This window comes from Panthera pardus, unplaced genomic scaffold, assembly GCF_024362965.1.
Source record: "Panthera pardus isolate Hobbes unplaced genomic scaffold, ASM2436296v1 HiC_scaffold_16, whole genome shotgun sequence".
NCBI classification, from domain to species: domain Eukaryota; kingdom Metazoa; phylum Chordata; class Mammalia; order Carnivora; family Felidae; genus Panthera; species Panthera pardus.
In genome coordinates, this window is record NW_026526721.1 from 48,574,635 (window position 1) to 48,588,404 (window position 13,770).

Below are 13,770 nucleotides of genomic sequence, written 5' to 3' on the forward strand. Positions count from 1 at the left end.
AGAGACAAGTTCACAGCAAGAGATCTACCTCAAAAAGCAAGAAAAACCTCAAACAAATTTCCTTTATACCTAAAGGAAACAGAAAAAGAACAACAACAACAAAAGTCAGTAGAAGGAAGGAAATAAAAATCAGAGTGGAAATTAATGAAATGAAGACTAAAAAGACAAAAAAAGATCAATGAAACTAAGAACTGTTTCTTCAAAAAGATAAACAAAAGTGAAAAACCTTTAGATTCACCAAGGAAAAAAATAGAGAACTCAAATACAAAAAACCAGAAATAAAAGAGAAGTTACAAATGATACCACAGAAATATGAAGGATCCTAAGAAACTACTATGAACAGTTGTATGCCAACAATTAGACAACCTACAAGATATGGAGACATTCTAACAACATAGAATCTACCAAGATTAAATCGAGAAGAAACAGAGAATATGAATAAACCAATTACTAGTTAAGAGATTGAATAAAAAACTTCCCAACAAAAATCCAGGACCAGACTGTCTCACTGATAAATTCTACTAAACATGCAAAACAAAAAAAAAAAGATTTGATACCTATCCTTTTCAAGTTCTTCCAAAAATCTGAAAAGGAAGAAATGCTTCCACACTCATTTAATGAGATTAGCATTACCATGATACCAAAACCAGACAAGGTCACTACAAAAAAAGAAAATCACAGGTCGATGTTCCTAATGAATATAGATGCAAAAATCTTCAAAAAATATTAGCAAACCAAATTCAACAATACATTAAAAAGATCATATACCATAATCAAGTAGGCTTTATTACAGAGATGCAAGAATGGTTCAACATCTGTAAATCAATCAATGTGATACAACACATTAACAAAATGAAAGATAAAAATTATGTGATCATCTCAATAGATGCAGGAAAAGCTTTTGACAAAATTCAGCATTCATTTATGATAAAAAATCTCAACAAAATGGGTATAGATGGCACATACCTCAACATAATAAAAGCCATATATTAAAACCCCATAGCTAATGTCATACTCAACAATGAATAGCTTAAAGCACTTCCTATAAGATCAGGAACAAGACAAAGATGCCCACTCTTGCCACTTTTATTCAACATTGCATTGAAAATACAACTTGGCAACTTGGCAAGAAAAAGAAATAAAGGACAACCAAAATTGAAATTAAAAAAGTAAATTGTCACCATTTGCAGATGGACATGATACTACATATAAAAACCCCAAAAGAATCCACACAAAAAAATGTTAGAGCTAATAAATGAGCTCAGTAAAGTTGCAGAATACAAAATTAATATACAAAAATCTGTCGCATTTTTATACACTAATAAACTATCAGAAAAAATCATGAAAATTATCTTAAAATAAAGAAAATAATCATTTACAATTGTATCAAAAAGAATAAAATACCCAGGAATAAATTTACTGAAGGAGGTGAAAGACCTGCACACTGAAAACTATAAGACATTGATGAAAAGAAACTAAAGACACAATAAATGGAAAGACATTCCATGCTCCTAGATTGGAAGAATTAATATTAAAATGTCCAAATGACCCAAAGTAATCTACACAGATTCAATGTAATCCATATCAAAATTTCAATTGTATTTTTCACAAAACTAGAAAAAATAATTCTAAAATTTGTACGGAACCGCAAAAGACCCCCAAATAGGCAAAGTAATCTTGAGAAAGAACAAAGTCAGAGGTATCACACTCTCTGAGTTCACCATACTACGAAGCTATAATAATCAAAACAGTATAGTATTGGCATAAAAACAGACACATAAATCAATGGAAAAGAAGACACAGCCCAGAAATAAACTCATGCACATATGGTCAATGATTTATGACATAGGAAGCAAGAATATACAATGAGGAAAGTACTGTTTCTTCAACAAATGATGCTAGGAAAATGGGACAGCTACACACACACACACACACACACACACACACACACACACAATGAAACTGGACCACTAATACCGTATATAGAAATTAACTCAAAATGATTAAAGACTTAAATCTAAGACCTGAAACCATAAAACTCCTAGAAGAAAACATAGGCAGTAAGCTCCTTGACATTGATCTTAGCAATAAGTTTTGGATCTGGCTCCAAAGGCAGGGGCAACAAAAATAAACAAATGAGATTATATCAAACTGAAAAGCTTCCGTACAGCGAAGAAGCCATCAACAAAATGAAAAGGCAATCTACTGAATGGGAAAAGATGTTTGCAAATCATATATTCAATAATGGGTTAATATCCAAAATATATAAAGTCCTCATACAATTCAGTAACAAAATTTACAATTTGATTTTAAAATGGACAGAGATCATTCTTTCCCATCTTGTAAGATGGCAGGTGAAAAAGCTGAGAAGCCAGATACTAAGTAGAAGAAACGTGAAGCCAAGAAGGCTGATGCTGGTGGCAGGTTAAGAAGGGTAATCTCAATGCTAAAACTCCAAAGAAGGGGAAGCCCCTCTGAAGGTGAAACCCTGTCCTCATCAGAGCAAGTGGCAGATATTCCTGATTAGCTATGTACTCCAGAAAGGCCATGTATAAGAGGAAGTATTTAGCAGCTAAATCCAGGTTGAAAAGAAAAAGAAGGAGAAGCTTCTTGCTATTGTCACAAAACCAGTTGGTGGTGACAAGAATTGTGGTACCTGAGTGGTTAAACTTCACAAAATGCCTAGGTATTACCCTACTGAAGATGTGCCTCAAAAGCTATTGAGCCACAGCAAAAAAAACAAAAAACAAAAAACAAAACCTTTCAGTCAGCATGTAAGAAAACTATGAGCTACCATCACTCCTGGGACCATTTGTTCATCCTTACTGGGTGCCACAGAGGCAAGAGGGTGATTTTCCAGAAGCAACTGAGCAGTGGCTTAGTACTTGTGACTGGACTTCTGGCCCTCAATCAAGGTCCTCGGTGTAGAACACATCAGAAACTTGTCATTGCCACCTCCACAAAAATTCATATCAGCAGTGTGCAAATCCCAAAACATCTCACTGATGCTTACTTCAAGAAAAAAAAAAAAAAGTGTGTAAACCCAGACACAGGTAAGGTGAGATCTTAAACATGGAGAAAGAGAAATATGAGATGACAGAACAGCACAAGGTTGATCAGAAAGCTGTAGACTCATAAATTCTGCCAAAAATCAAAGCTGTTCCTCAGCTTCAGGGCTACCTCTGCTCTGTGTTTTCTCTCACAAACAGAGTTTGTCCCCATAAATTGGTGTTTTAAATTTCTTACAAAGAACCTAATTAAATAACTGATCCATTTTTTTAATGGACAGATATCTAAATAGACATTTTTTCAAAGAAGACAGACAAATAGCCAACAAACACATGAAAACATGCTCAATATTACTAATTATCAAGGAACTGCAAATCAAAACCACAATATCACCTCACACCTGTAAGAATGGCTAAAATCAAAAGGACAAAAAATAACAGGTGTTTGCGAGGATGTAGAGAAAAGGGAACATGTGCATATTGGTGGGAATGTAAACTGGCACAGCCATCGTGGAAAATAGTATAGAGTTTCCTCAAGAAATTAAAACTAGACCTACCACATGATCTAGCATTCTACTTCTGGGTATCTAACCAAAGAAAACAAAAACACTAACTCAAAAAGATATATGCACCCCTAAGTTTACTTCAGCATTATTTACAAAAGCCAAGATATGGAAACAACCTACAAGCCAAGATATGTCCATCAATCAATGAATGGATAAAGATGTGGTGTGTATATACAATGGAATACTACTCAGTCATAAAAAAGAACGAGGTCTTGCCATTTGTGACAACATGGATGGACCTTGAGGCTATCATGCTAAGTGAAATGAGTCAGACAGAGAAAGACAAATACTGCATGATTTCACTTATAAATAGAATCTAAAACACAAAATAGCAAACAACCAAAACCTAGACTCATATATACAGAAAACAGAACAGTGATTGCCATGGGAAAGGGGGTTGGAGGAGGAAGACAAAATGGGTAAAGGGCATCAAGAAGTACAAACTTCTAGTTATAAAATAAATAAGTTATGGGGTTGTAAAGTACAGCAAGGGGAATATAGTCAATAATATTGTATTAATTTTGTATGATGACAGTAACTAGAACTACTTTGGTAATAAAATCACAATGCATACAAACGTCTAATCACTATACTGTACACATGAAACTAATACAAAATTGCATGTCAATTATACTTCAATTTAAAAAATTCCCATACACATAAACCCATCTGAAGACTAGAATTCATGGAATAGATATGAATAAAATGAAGCCCATGAAAAATAAAAAAATAAAAAACTGGCCCCCCTTCCTCCAGAGATTCCTAAACAGTGGTGGTGAATATTCACTGACATACACTGTCAAGCCTAACACACTTTTTAAACAAAAGCATACATTAATGTGGTTAATTATAGCTCAGTCTATGACCATGAAATAAAACAGAACTTACTGGCCTAAGGAGGGATTCAACCCAATGTTATGACCTAATTAGTCATTTATGTTCTGCCTACGCTTCCTCTTGTCCATCCATCAAAGGTCTATGTGAGGAAGCTTTAGGATAACACATTCTTCCAATCATAAGGGAGGGAACATGATGCAAGAGATCACTGGGTACATCCCGACTTATCCCTTCTCCTAGTGACAAATGCACCAAATAGATAATAACAGAAGGTCATTGGGTATATGTACATATCCCCTCAGTTTCACCTACTATTTCTAAACTAACTATTCTTAACTATTTCTGCCAAGTAAACTTATTTTCTTTTGTGGAACTCAGTGAAACAATCACTTCCTGTCTGTGCAGTTTTAATCAGGTCCTATTTTAAGTGGGCCATCATGCTGCTTATTCGTTGTTGCCACCACCCCAGATTCTTCTCTTCCCTGCTTTCTTCCCTGGGAAGCTGACTCCTGATAATTTTATCATCCCTGCTTTTTTACCAACTCTCTTCTGTTTGAGTTTATTCAATGGGATGCACAAGCAGACAATCAAAGGATAAGAAAAGTGAGAGGTTGGGCTAATTCTTCCCTGCTCCCTCCAATAATGTGTCTCTTACAATAGCTGTATCCCTCTACAATTACAGCTTAAGCTATCACTGGGATCTGGTAACAGTTTTCTCCCCTTGGCCTAAATCCAATAGATGGTAATGGCTTCTAACTACTAGTCTCTGCATACCTCAACATTCCTTTTTTTACTCCCTTAAACCTATATATAGCTCTATCTTGGTGATTCTATTACTACTGAGACCCTGGCTCAAAAATAATAAATAATAATAAAGAACCATAAAAAAGAGTCATAATAAAGAACAAAACAGAAATTCTGAACTGAAGAATACAATGAATGAAGTGAAAAATACAATAGCATCAACAGCAGAATGTATCAAACAGAAGAAAGAATCTGTTAAGTAGAAAACAAATCTTTGAAATTATTCAGTCAGAAAAGAAGGAAAAAAAAAGAATAGAAAAAAGTGAAGAAAACCTACATAACAGAAACAATGAGAAACATAAACAATGAGATACCATCAAAGGAGCAATCTGAATTACTGGCGTCCCAGGAGAACAGAGACAAAGGGCCAGGAAGTTTTCTTAATGAAATAATGGCTGAGAATTTCCCAAATCTGTGGAGATTTTGACCACCCAAGTTCATAACCTTCATAGAACCTCCAGCAAATTCAACTTGAAAAGACCTTCTCCAAGACACATTATAATAAAACCATCAAAAATCTAAGACAAAGAGAGACTCTTGAAGCAACAAGAGAAAAAATCTTCTGACCTACATAGGAGTCCTCATTATGCTATCAGTGGATTTCTCAGCACAAAATTTAAAGCCAATACAAACTGGGATGGTATATTCAAAGTGCTGACAGAAGTAAACGGCCAACCAAGAATACTTTATCCAACAAAGCTGCCCTTCAGAAGTGAAGGAGAGATAAAGACATCCCTAGATATACGAAAGTTGAGGGAATTCATTACTACTAAACCTGCTTTACCACAAATGCTGAAACTGAAATAAAAGATGCCAATTAGTAACATGAAAACATATGAAAATATACAACATACTGGTAAAGTAGTATATAATAAAATACTGTAATGTGGGTAATATTGTGTGTTAACCACTGAACTATAGTAAAAAAGTTAAAAGACAAAAGTATTAAAAATAACTATAGCCATAATAATTTGTTAATGAATACAATATAAAAAGAATTAAATTGTAACATCAAAAACCAAAAGTAGATGGGAGTAAAAGGGTAGAGTTTTTGTATGCCATGAAAGTTAAGTTACTAACATAAAAATAGACTGCTATATCTCTAAGATGTTCTATGTAAGCCTTATGGTCACCATAAAGCAAAAACCTACAGTAGATACACAAAAGAAAAACAAGAGAGAATCACAGCTTACCACTATGGAAAACAATGAATTCACAGAGGAAGACACCAAGACAGAAACAAAGAAAGAAGGGAATTACAAAAGGGCCAGAAAACACTAACAAGGTAGAAATAAGTACTTACTCATCAAGTTACTCTGAATGTAAATGGACTAAATTCCCCATTCAAAGGGTGAAAAGTGGCTAAATGTATAAGAAACAAGACCCAACTCTACTCTGACCACAACAGACTCACTTCAGTTAAATATACATAAAGGCTCAAAGTGAAGGGATAAGAAAAGATATTCCATACAAATAGAAAACCAAAGAAAGCAGGCATAGCTATACTTATATCAGACAAAATAGACTTTAAATCAAAAACTGTAACAAGAGACCAATAAGGTCATTATATAATAATAAAGATGTTAATTCATCAAGAGGATATAACAATTATAGATATAATGGCACCCAACATTGAAGCACTGGTATATATAAAGCAAAGATTAACAGATCTGAAGGGAGAGGTATATAACAATATTATAATAGGGGATTTCCTCACTTATTACCAGGGAAATACAAATCAAAAACACAATGAGATACCATCTCACACCTGTCAGAATGGCTAAAATTAACAACACAGGAAACAACAGGTGTTGATGAGGATGCAGAGAAAGGGGACCTGTTGGTGGGAATGCAAACTGGTGCAGCCACTCTAGAGAACAGTATGGAGCTTCCTGAAGGAACTAAAAATAGAACTACCCTATGATCCAGCATTGCACCATTAGGTATGTACCCAAAGGATACAAACATGCTGGCTCAAAGGGGCCATGTCTATAGCAGCATTATCAACAATAGCCAAACTATGGAGAGAGCCCAAATGTCCATCCTAGAATTTATTATGCTAAGGGAAGTAAGTCAATAAGAGAAAGACAAACACCATATGATTTCACTAATATGTGGAATTTAAGAAACAAAACAGATGAACATATGGGTGGCGTGAGAAGAGGACAGAGGGAGACAAACCACAAGAGACTCTTAATGACAGAGAACAAACTGAGAATTGATGGAGGGAGTTGGGTGGGAGATGGGTTAGATGGGTGATGGGTATTAAGGAGGGCACTTGTTGTGATGAGCACTGGGTGTTGTATGTAAATGATGAATCACTGAATTCTACTCTTAAAACCAATTTTGCACTGTATGTCAACTAAAATATAAATTAAAAAATAATAGGGGGCAGCAAAATCCCCATTTTTAACACTGGCTAGATAATCCAGAGGAAAAAAATCAATAAAAAATGATGTACTTGAACTATACTTTAGACCAAATGGACCTAACAAACATATATAGGACCAGATGGTTTCACTGGTAATTCTACCAAACACTTAAAGAAAAATTAATGCCAGCCCTTCTCAAATCCTTCCCAAAAATGAAACAGGAGTGAACACTCCCAAACATATTTTACAAGGCCAGCATTACCCTGATACCAAAACCATACAAAGATACTACAAAAAAATATATATCCCTGATGAATATGATGCAAAAATTGCCAACAAAATATTAGCAAACTGAATTCAAGAGCAAATTAGAAGAATCATATACCATCCTATCAAGTGTAGTCTAACCTTGCCTATTAAAGAAACTGAGGTTCATAGAAGTGAAATGCCCACAATCACAGAAAATAGAGGAAAGATTCAGAATTACACTCCTGAGTCTCCAGAGTTCTCAGTCCCCATACTTTCCCCACTATTCCAGACTGTTCACCGAGAGATACATACAAATGTCTACCACATTGGTAGGAATATAAACTGGCATAGCTATTATGGACAATAATACAGAGGTTCCTAAAAAATTAAAAATACAACTACTGGGGCGCCTGGGTGGCTCAGACACTTAAGCATCCAACTCGGCTCAGGTCATGATCTCGTGGTTCACAAGTTAGAGCCCCGCATCAGGCTCTGTACTGATAGCTCAGAGCCTGGAGCCTGCTTTGGATTCTGCATCTCCCTCTCTCTCTGCAACCCCCCCCCCACTCACACTCTTTCTTTCTCAAAAATAAATAAACATTAAAAAAATTTTAAAAGTAAAAAAGTGAAATGGCTTAAGCCCTTTATCCCATGCTGAAAAAATTGAGTTTTATCAGACAGTTCCTGTGACCAGACACACATTAGGAAAGCAGATCAACCCTCAATGAAAAAGAAATCCCTAAACAATATAGACAATTTCAGTATATACAAATAAAATGCCTTTCCATTCCATAAAAATTAAAAGTAAAACAATACATAACATCTTTGATGAAAGTCAAGTCTCAAGTAGACCACATAAAAAGTGAAAGGAAACAATTTGACTTTTTAAATAAGGATGACCATCTAATCTACTCCAAATAAGCACCCCCTAAAAAATGGCTTGGCAATAAAACTTTGTCATACATTGTGAAAGGTATGACATATACATGCCAGTAATAGCACTTCATTTATTTTCATAGGAATAGATGTTCCCATAGTAACAAATTCAACTCGAGAATTCTTCTTTTAGTTCAATGTAGTATATTAGCTTATACCGGCCAGTTTCACTTCTGGGTATGCCAAATGAAAAGCTTGCTAGTGCTATAGAAAGCATACTGTGCAACATGTGATTTTCCAAGTCAGGATGCCAAAAGGTGTCAAATTCAGTATCCCAACATCCTACCTCTAAAATAATTTCTAAAAATCAAATCTGTAAAAAAAATATTTTAAATCTCATTTCTATGAAAGAACAAAATCTTGTTAACAGTTGCCCAAAAAAAGAGGGAGGAAAACCAATAACCACACACTTCTAATTAATCATCCTTTTTTTCATGCCTTATTATCATCTATTAACATTTCACTGTCTCCTCAAATTGTTACTTAATGCCCCACAGTTATCACTATTCAAAAACCCGAGGGGTTGGCTTTGACGCAAATGGAACCACATTACAGGCATCATGAATAAACATCTGAGCCCAGTTAGTCAGTGCTTGTCATCATCGAAGGGCAGCCCTTTTTGGCCAAACCCTAGCCACTCTTCTGCAACAGGGGAATGTGAACCTAATGATACCAGATCACCCTGGTTTTCAAAAGAGGTTAGAAATCTTCATTTTTCTGTAAAAATATCCTAATTGCTAAATATTGGCTTTGTAAAAAACCTGATCCCAAAGCACATGCTTATAGCTGGATCCAGCTGGCTGGTCTCCAGTTTGCAAACCTCTGGCTCATATAGAAACTCCTATCTTTACAACATCATTCTCAGTATCATCACAGGTCTGTGGTTAGAGAAGCCTGAGATGAACATAATTAGAAGGCATGGAGATTAGTGATGTCATGTTCACAGTGAATCACCATCGTCTCCCACTGCATCCTGAATGGACTTCTATGACAGCATCACCTTCTTTGTGTACACATCTGTCACCAGACTGAAAACTTCTTGTAGGCAAGCCCACACCCTTATTCATCTTAGCTTCCCCAGCACTTGGCACATGAAAATCACAAAATAAATATACTGGAATGAATGAGTCAGTGAATGAATAAATAAACACCAAATAATGCAATCTCTAATGTCAATAACCCCTAACTTTCCTTCTCCAACATAGAACTCAGTAAAAAGACTATTTCCAATGACATCACATTTCAAAACTGAGTTGCTCAATAGCTGAGTAGAAGAAATGGCTGCATATATCAGTGGTTAAGTGAATTGGGGGGAGACGTTATGAATGTTCATTGAAGGATTAAAGTCAAGAAACAAATATTTTAAAAAGCTGATATGAGACAGAAAAAAGCTCAAGAGAGTAGGAGTAGGGAATGTAGAGGGAGCCCCCCTACTGTGTCTATGGGATAACAAAAGATTCATGTATGCATTGTAACCAGCTAGTCTAGTGGTGGTGGTGGTGTCGTTGTATAGTTGTCAGTGATGTTGTTGTTTCAACTACACTGGAAGCCACTTTCTCTTCTACTAGATGCCTCTCTATAGGTGAAGTGGCAAGCGAAGATCTGGAGCAGATAGAGGATCACCTAGGGAAGTTGTGTGGTAAGAACAAAAAGGAAAGTTCATTCCATGCTCTTTCTGTGCAAATAGGAATGTTTTCAATACAGGTTAAAAGGAGGCCTGATGTTGAGTCCCTGTCATTTGTCAGCTAGCTGTTATTTTCACTCTTCTTTCTCTTTCTCTTCCACACACACACTATTGTATATGCCTTAAAGTCTAACATTTTTCTTCAATACAGTCCTTGGAGTACAAATCTATACTGTCCCTTTGTACTTCAATTTATAGTCTTAGCTATAAAAACTATTTCTGAGTAACTTTTAGAGAACAACTCAGTGGGCACTTACAGCTTCATTATTACCAAACAAGTATAAACCATAAATAAGTTTTATACCACATGTGGATCTTGGCAATTAACCACCATAGACTTCATTTAACCACTGCAGAAGGCTTAAATTTTCTGAACCAATACTTGGGACTCTGGAGCTGACAACTGTGAATCATGTTCCAAGGATGATTTAAGAAAATGTTTGAAACAGGAACAGCTCAGGAAATTCATGATGCCAAAGTAATCAGGTGAGTGTACAAAGAAGAAAGTTTGAGGGCCTAATTCTAGGCCTAAAACATAGAAACATACTTACCAAAATGGATGGTAGGGTTGCCTGAAGACTTGAACTTTGGGTGTTCCAAACTAGGTCTTCAGTTTCAGGAAGTAAAACCCCTCTCACTGAAGAAAGAACAATATAGAAAACATTTTTAGTTGAGACACTATTGTATTTGAGGTTCAGGGACAACTAAAAATAAGTTTAGATTTTATAGTTTAGATCTTGGCACAGCAGATAACGCAGACTTGCTTAGAAAATATCTGTTACTTTATTCAGAGAGTTTACTTATATTGAGAGGGGGAAACTGAAGGACTCCATAAAAATTTGCTTCTTGCTCTTTTTCCTGCTTCTATTCTTACTACGACCTACATCCTCACTTTACACATGCCTTATAGAACAAATAGTGAATGTCCTCCTTGTGAGGGATAAGGAATTAACGATTTCTGTAGAGCCTTCCAGCACAAAAGGTAACATCTAAGGAAGGACCACACAAGAATGACCAGATGAAGTCACTATATGCATGTTCCAGACCACCAGTACTAGACATCTCAATGCCAAGACCCCCTGACTCTGAGGAATATGACTTATGAAGAACACCTGGACCTGTCCTTGTTCTAGATGATTCCTGGATGCCTGAGAGGACAACATGTACACCAGACCACAACCCTCAGTAAAAACCCCAGACCCCAAAGACAAGACTCTCTCCTTTCCTTTTCCAACTCTCCCAGATACATCATCTATATCTGCATGCCCTCTCTCTCTCTCTCTCTCTCTCTCTCCATTTATATATGTAGATATATATGAAGATAGATAGATAGATAGATAGATAGATATCGTCAATAACTCTGCTCACTTCCTGCAGGCTTGCGTTTTATTTCTGTCCTGTGCATAGTCAAGGACCCTCTTGGCTTGTCCTGCAGGACCCTCTCTTGGCTGGTCTCCTCGAACCCAGCCTGCCTGCATCAATATTAACACAATCTATCTGAATTACAAGACTCCAACATAAAATATTCTTCTCATTATTACATTTAAAACATTCCTATGTAATTTCTTTTTCTTTTTGCAAGCATTATTTACTCTTTTCAAGATTCCTGTAAAGATGTTTTTAAATTGATTTTTTTTTCACTTTAATAAAAAAGTTAAGCTGAAATTCCAACTCATTTGGTTGATGCTAGAATGGAGGAAATTATGCAAAATGATTTCCTTTTTGGCAGAAAGGACCTTTGAAAAGTGGGCTAGGACACCAGAGAGTTTATCATTATACCAATATTAAAGAGCAATAGAGGTAAGACAGTAGATTGTATAATTTAATTCAACAAAGGTTTACTGAATCCTTCTAGTTACACAGACTTTGATAAAGCTGAGACTATAAATATTAATAAAGCCAAGTTTCTCCTATGCAAGTATCCCCTATGTCAGAGAGATAAACACAAATTATACACTGAAGTGAGGGCATGTAATACTATGTATGGGATACAAAGAAGAAATTGATTTTGCCTGAAGGGGAGAGGGAATCTATAAAAGCTAAAGAAAAAAAAAGGATTGCCACAATTTGATCTGGTGTATGCACCAAAAATGGAAGCAGAATCTCTCTTTATTCACCTGTTACCACTGGCCTGATGTAAAGGGATCAGTCAGAAGCCAAAAACCCTATTCGGTTTAAGTATTTCCCAAAACTCTTTTCAACTGTGTTTACGGTTGTCTTCTATGGGTCAAGGATGATATATCTTTAAAAAATGATGACCAAGTTACCTAGAACTCTCAGTTGGCATGACAATAGAAATAGATTTTAGGGATGAAATTTTATACAAGTGAAACATTCATCTAATGAAAGATCAAAGCACCTGAATTAGTTTGTACTGTATATCCTAAAGCTTTTGTTAAATTCGCTTAGAAATTCTCTGTTTTTGAACTCCTTTTTTAGGACATCTTCTGGGAGATAGCTCTACTCCCAAGCTCCATATAAAAGGAAGACCTTGCTATGCTGGATTTAGTTTCCTACACAATCTCGCTTGGCTTGCTGTATACCTTAATCTTCATGTCATTCTTCCACTACCTTCATTATTAACCTTGGTGTTTGTACCTTCTGTTCAGTTTAGGTTCCCATCTCCTTCAGGTCATGACCTCCTAGCACTATCTTTTTTCTGATCCCAATATCCAGATTCCTGGGAACTTCTGCCTATTTGCTGTTCCCATAGGTAGTCTTCAACTAGTCTATACTAGCCTTGCCAAAAGGAATTCAGCAATTTCAGATTATAACAAGCCTCTTCTCTTTTCACTATTTTATCTAGCTCAGGTATTCCAACAAGATAGAATGATGAAAAAGGAGTGTATGAGAAAATAAGCCCAGGGTACCTGCACTGCTCCAAAATGCAAAGGTTCCTTAGTGTTTTAGAACTGATAGCCTAATGTCACTATCATCTACAAAGACAGTTTCTCCACTTTAAAGTCCTGTATAGCCTATATGAAACCCAAGCTACTTTATGACCCTGACCTAGCACCCTGTCATATTAAGGAAACATCATTCTAGCAGCCAAAATAATTGAAAAACAATTTAAAGTTTTAGTTCAGCTCTCAAAAAATACCTTACTTAGGAAGAAGGAGTTATACATAGTAAAATTTTACTTAACCTTTTTTCTCTCTTTTCTCTGTCTTGTGTCTATTTGTGTTTGTTTATTTACACACACACACACACACACACACACACACACACACACAGAGGCCTAGGTGATAACTGCCTGAAAAGATACAGGATCTTTTCTCCTAAGAAAACGTAGGAATTGAAGAAGGTATAAAATG

At 35.8% G+C, this 13,770-nt stretch overlaps 1 protein-coding gene and 1 pseudogene across 3 annotated transcripts in view; one reads left to right on the top strand and one right to left on the bottom strand.

Annotated features, from left to right (window-relative positions):
• IMPG2 (interphotoreceptor matrix proteoglycan 2) overlaps positions 1 to 13,770 on the bottom strand; it is an 85,465-nt gene that overhangs the window by 20,274 nt on the left and 51,421 nt on the right. For all 3 annotated transcript variants that reach the window (XM_019448225.2, XM_019448226.2, XM_019448224.2), the window contains one exon: positions 11,008 to 11,093. In XM_019448225.2, the coding sequence (XP_019303770.1) occupies positions 11,008 to 11,093 (86 nt within the window). The remainder of the gene's footprint in view (positions 1 to 11,007; positions 11,094 to 13,770) is intronic.
• LOC109266323 (60S ribosomal protein L6-like) lies at positions 2,348 to 3,237 on the top strand (annotated as a pseudogene).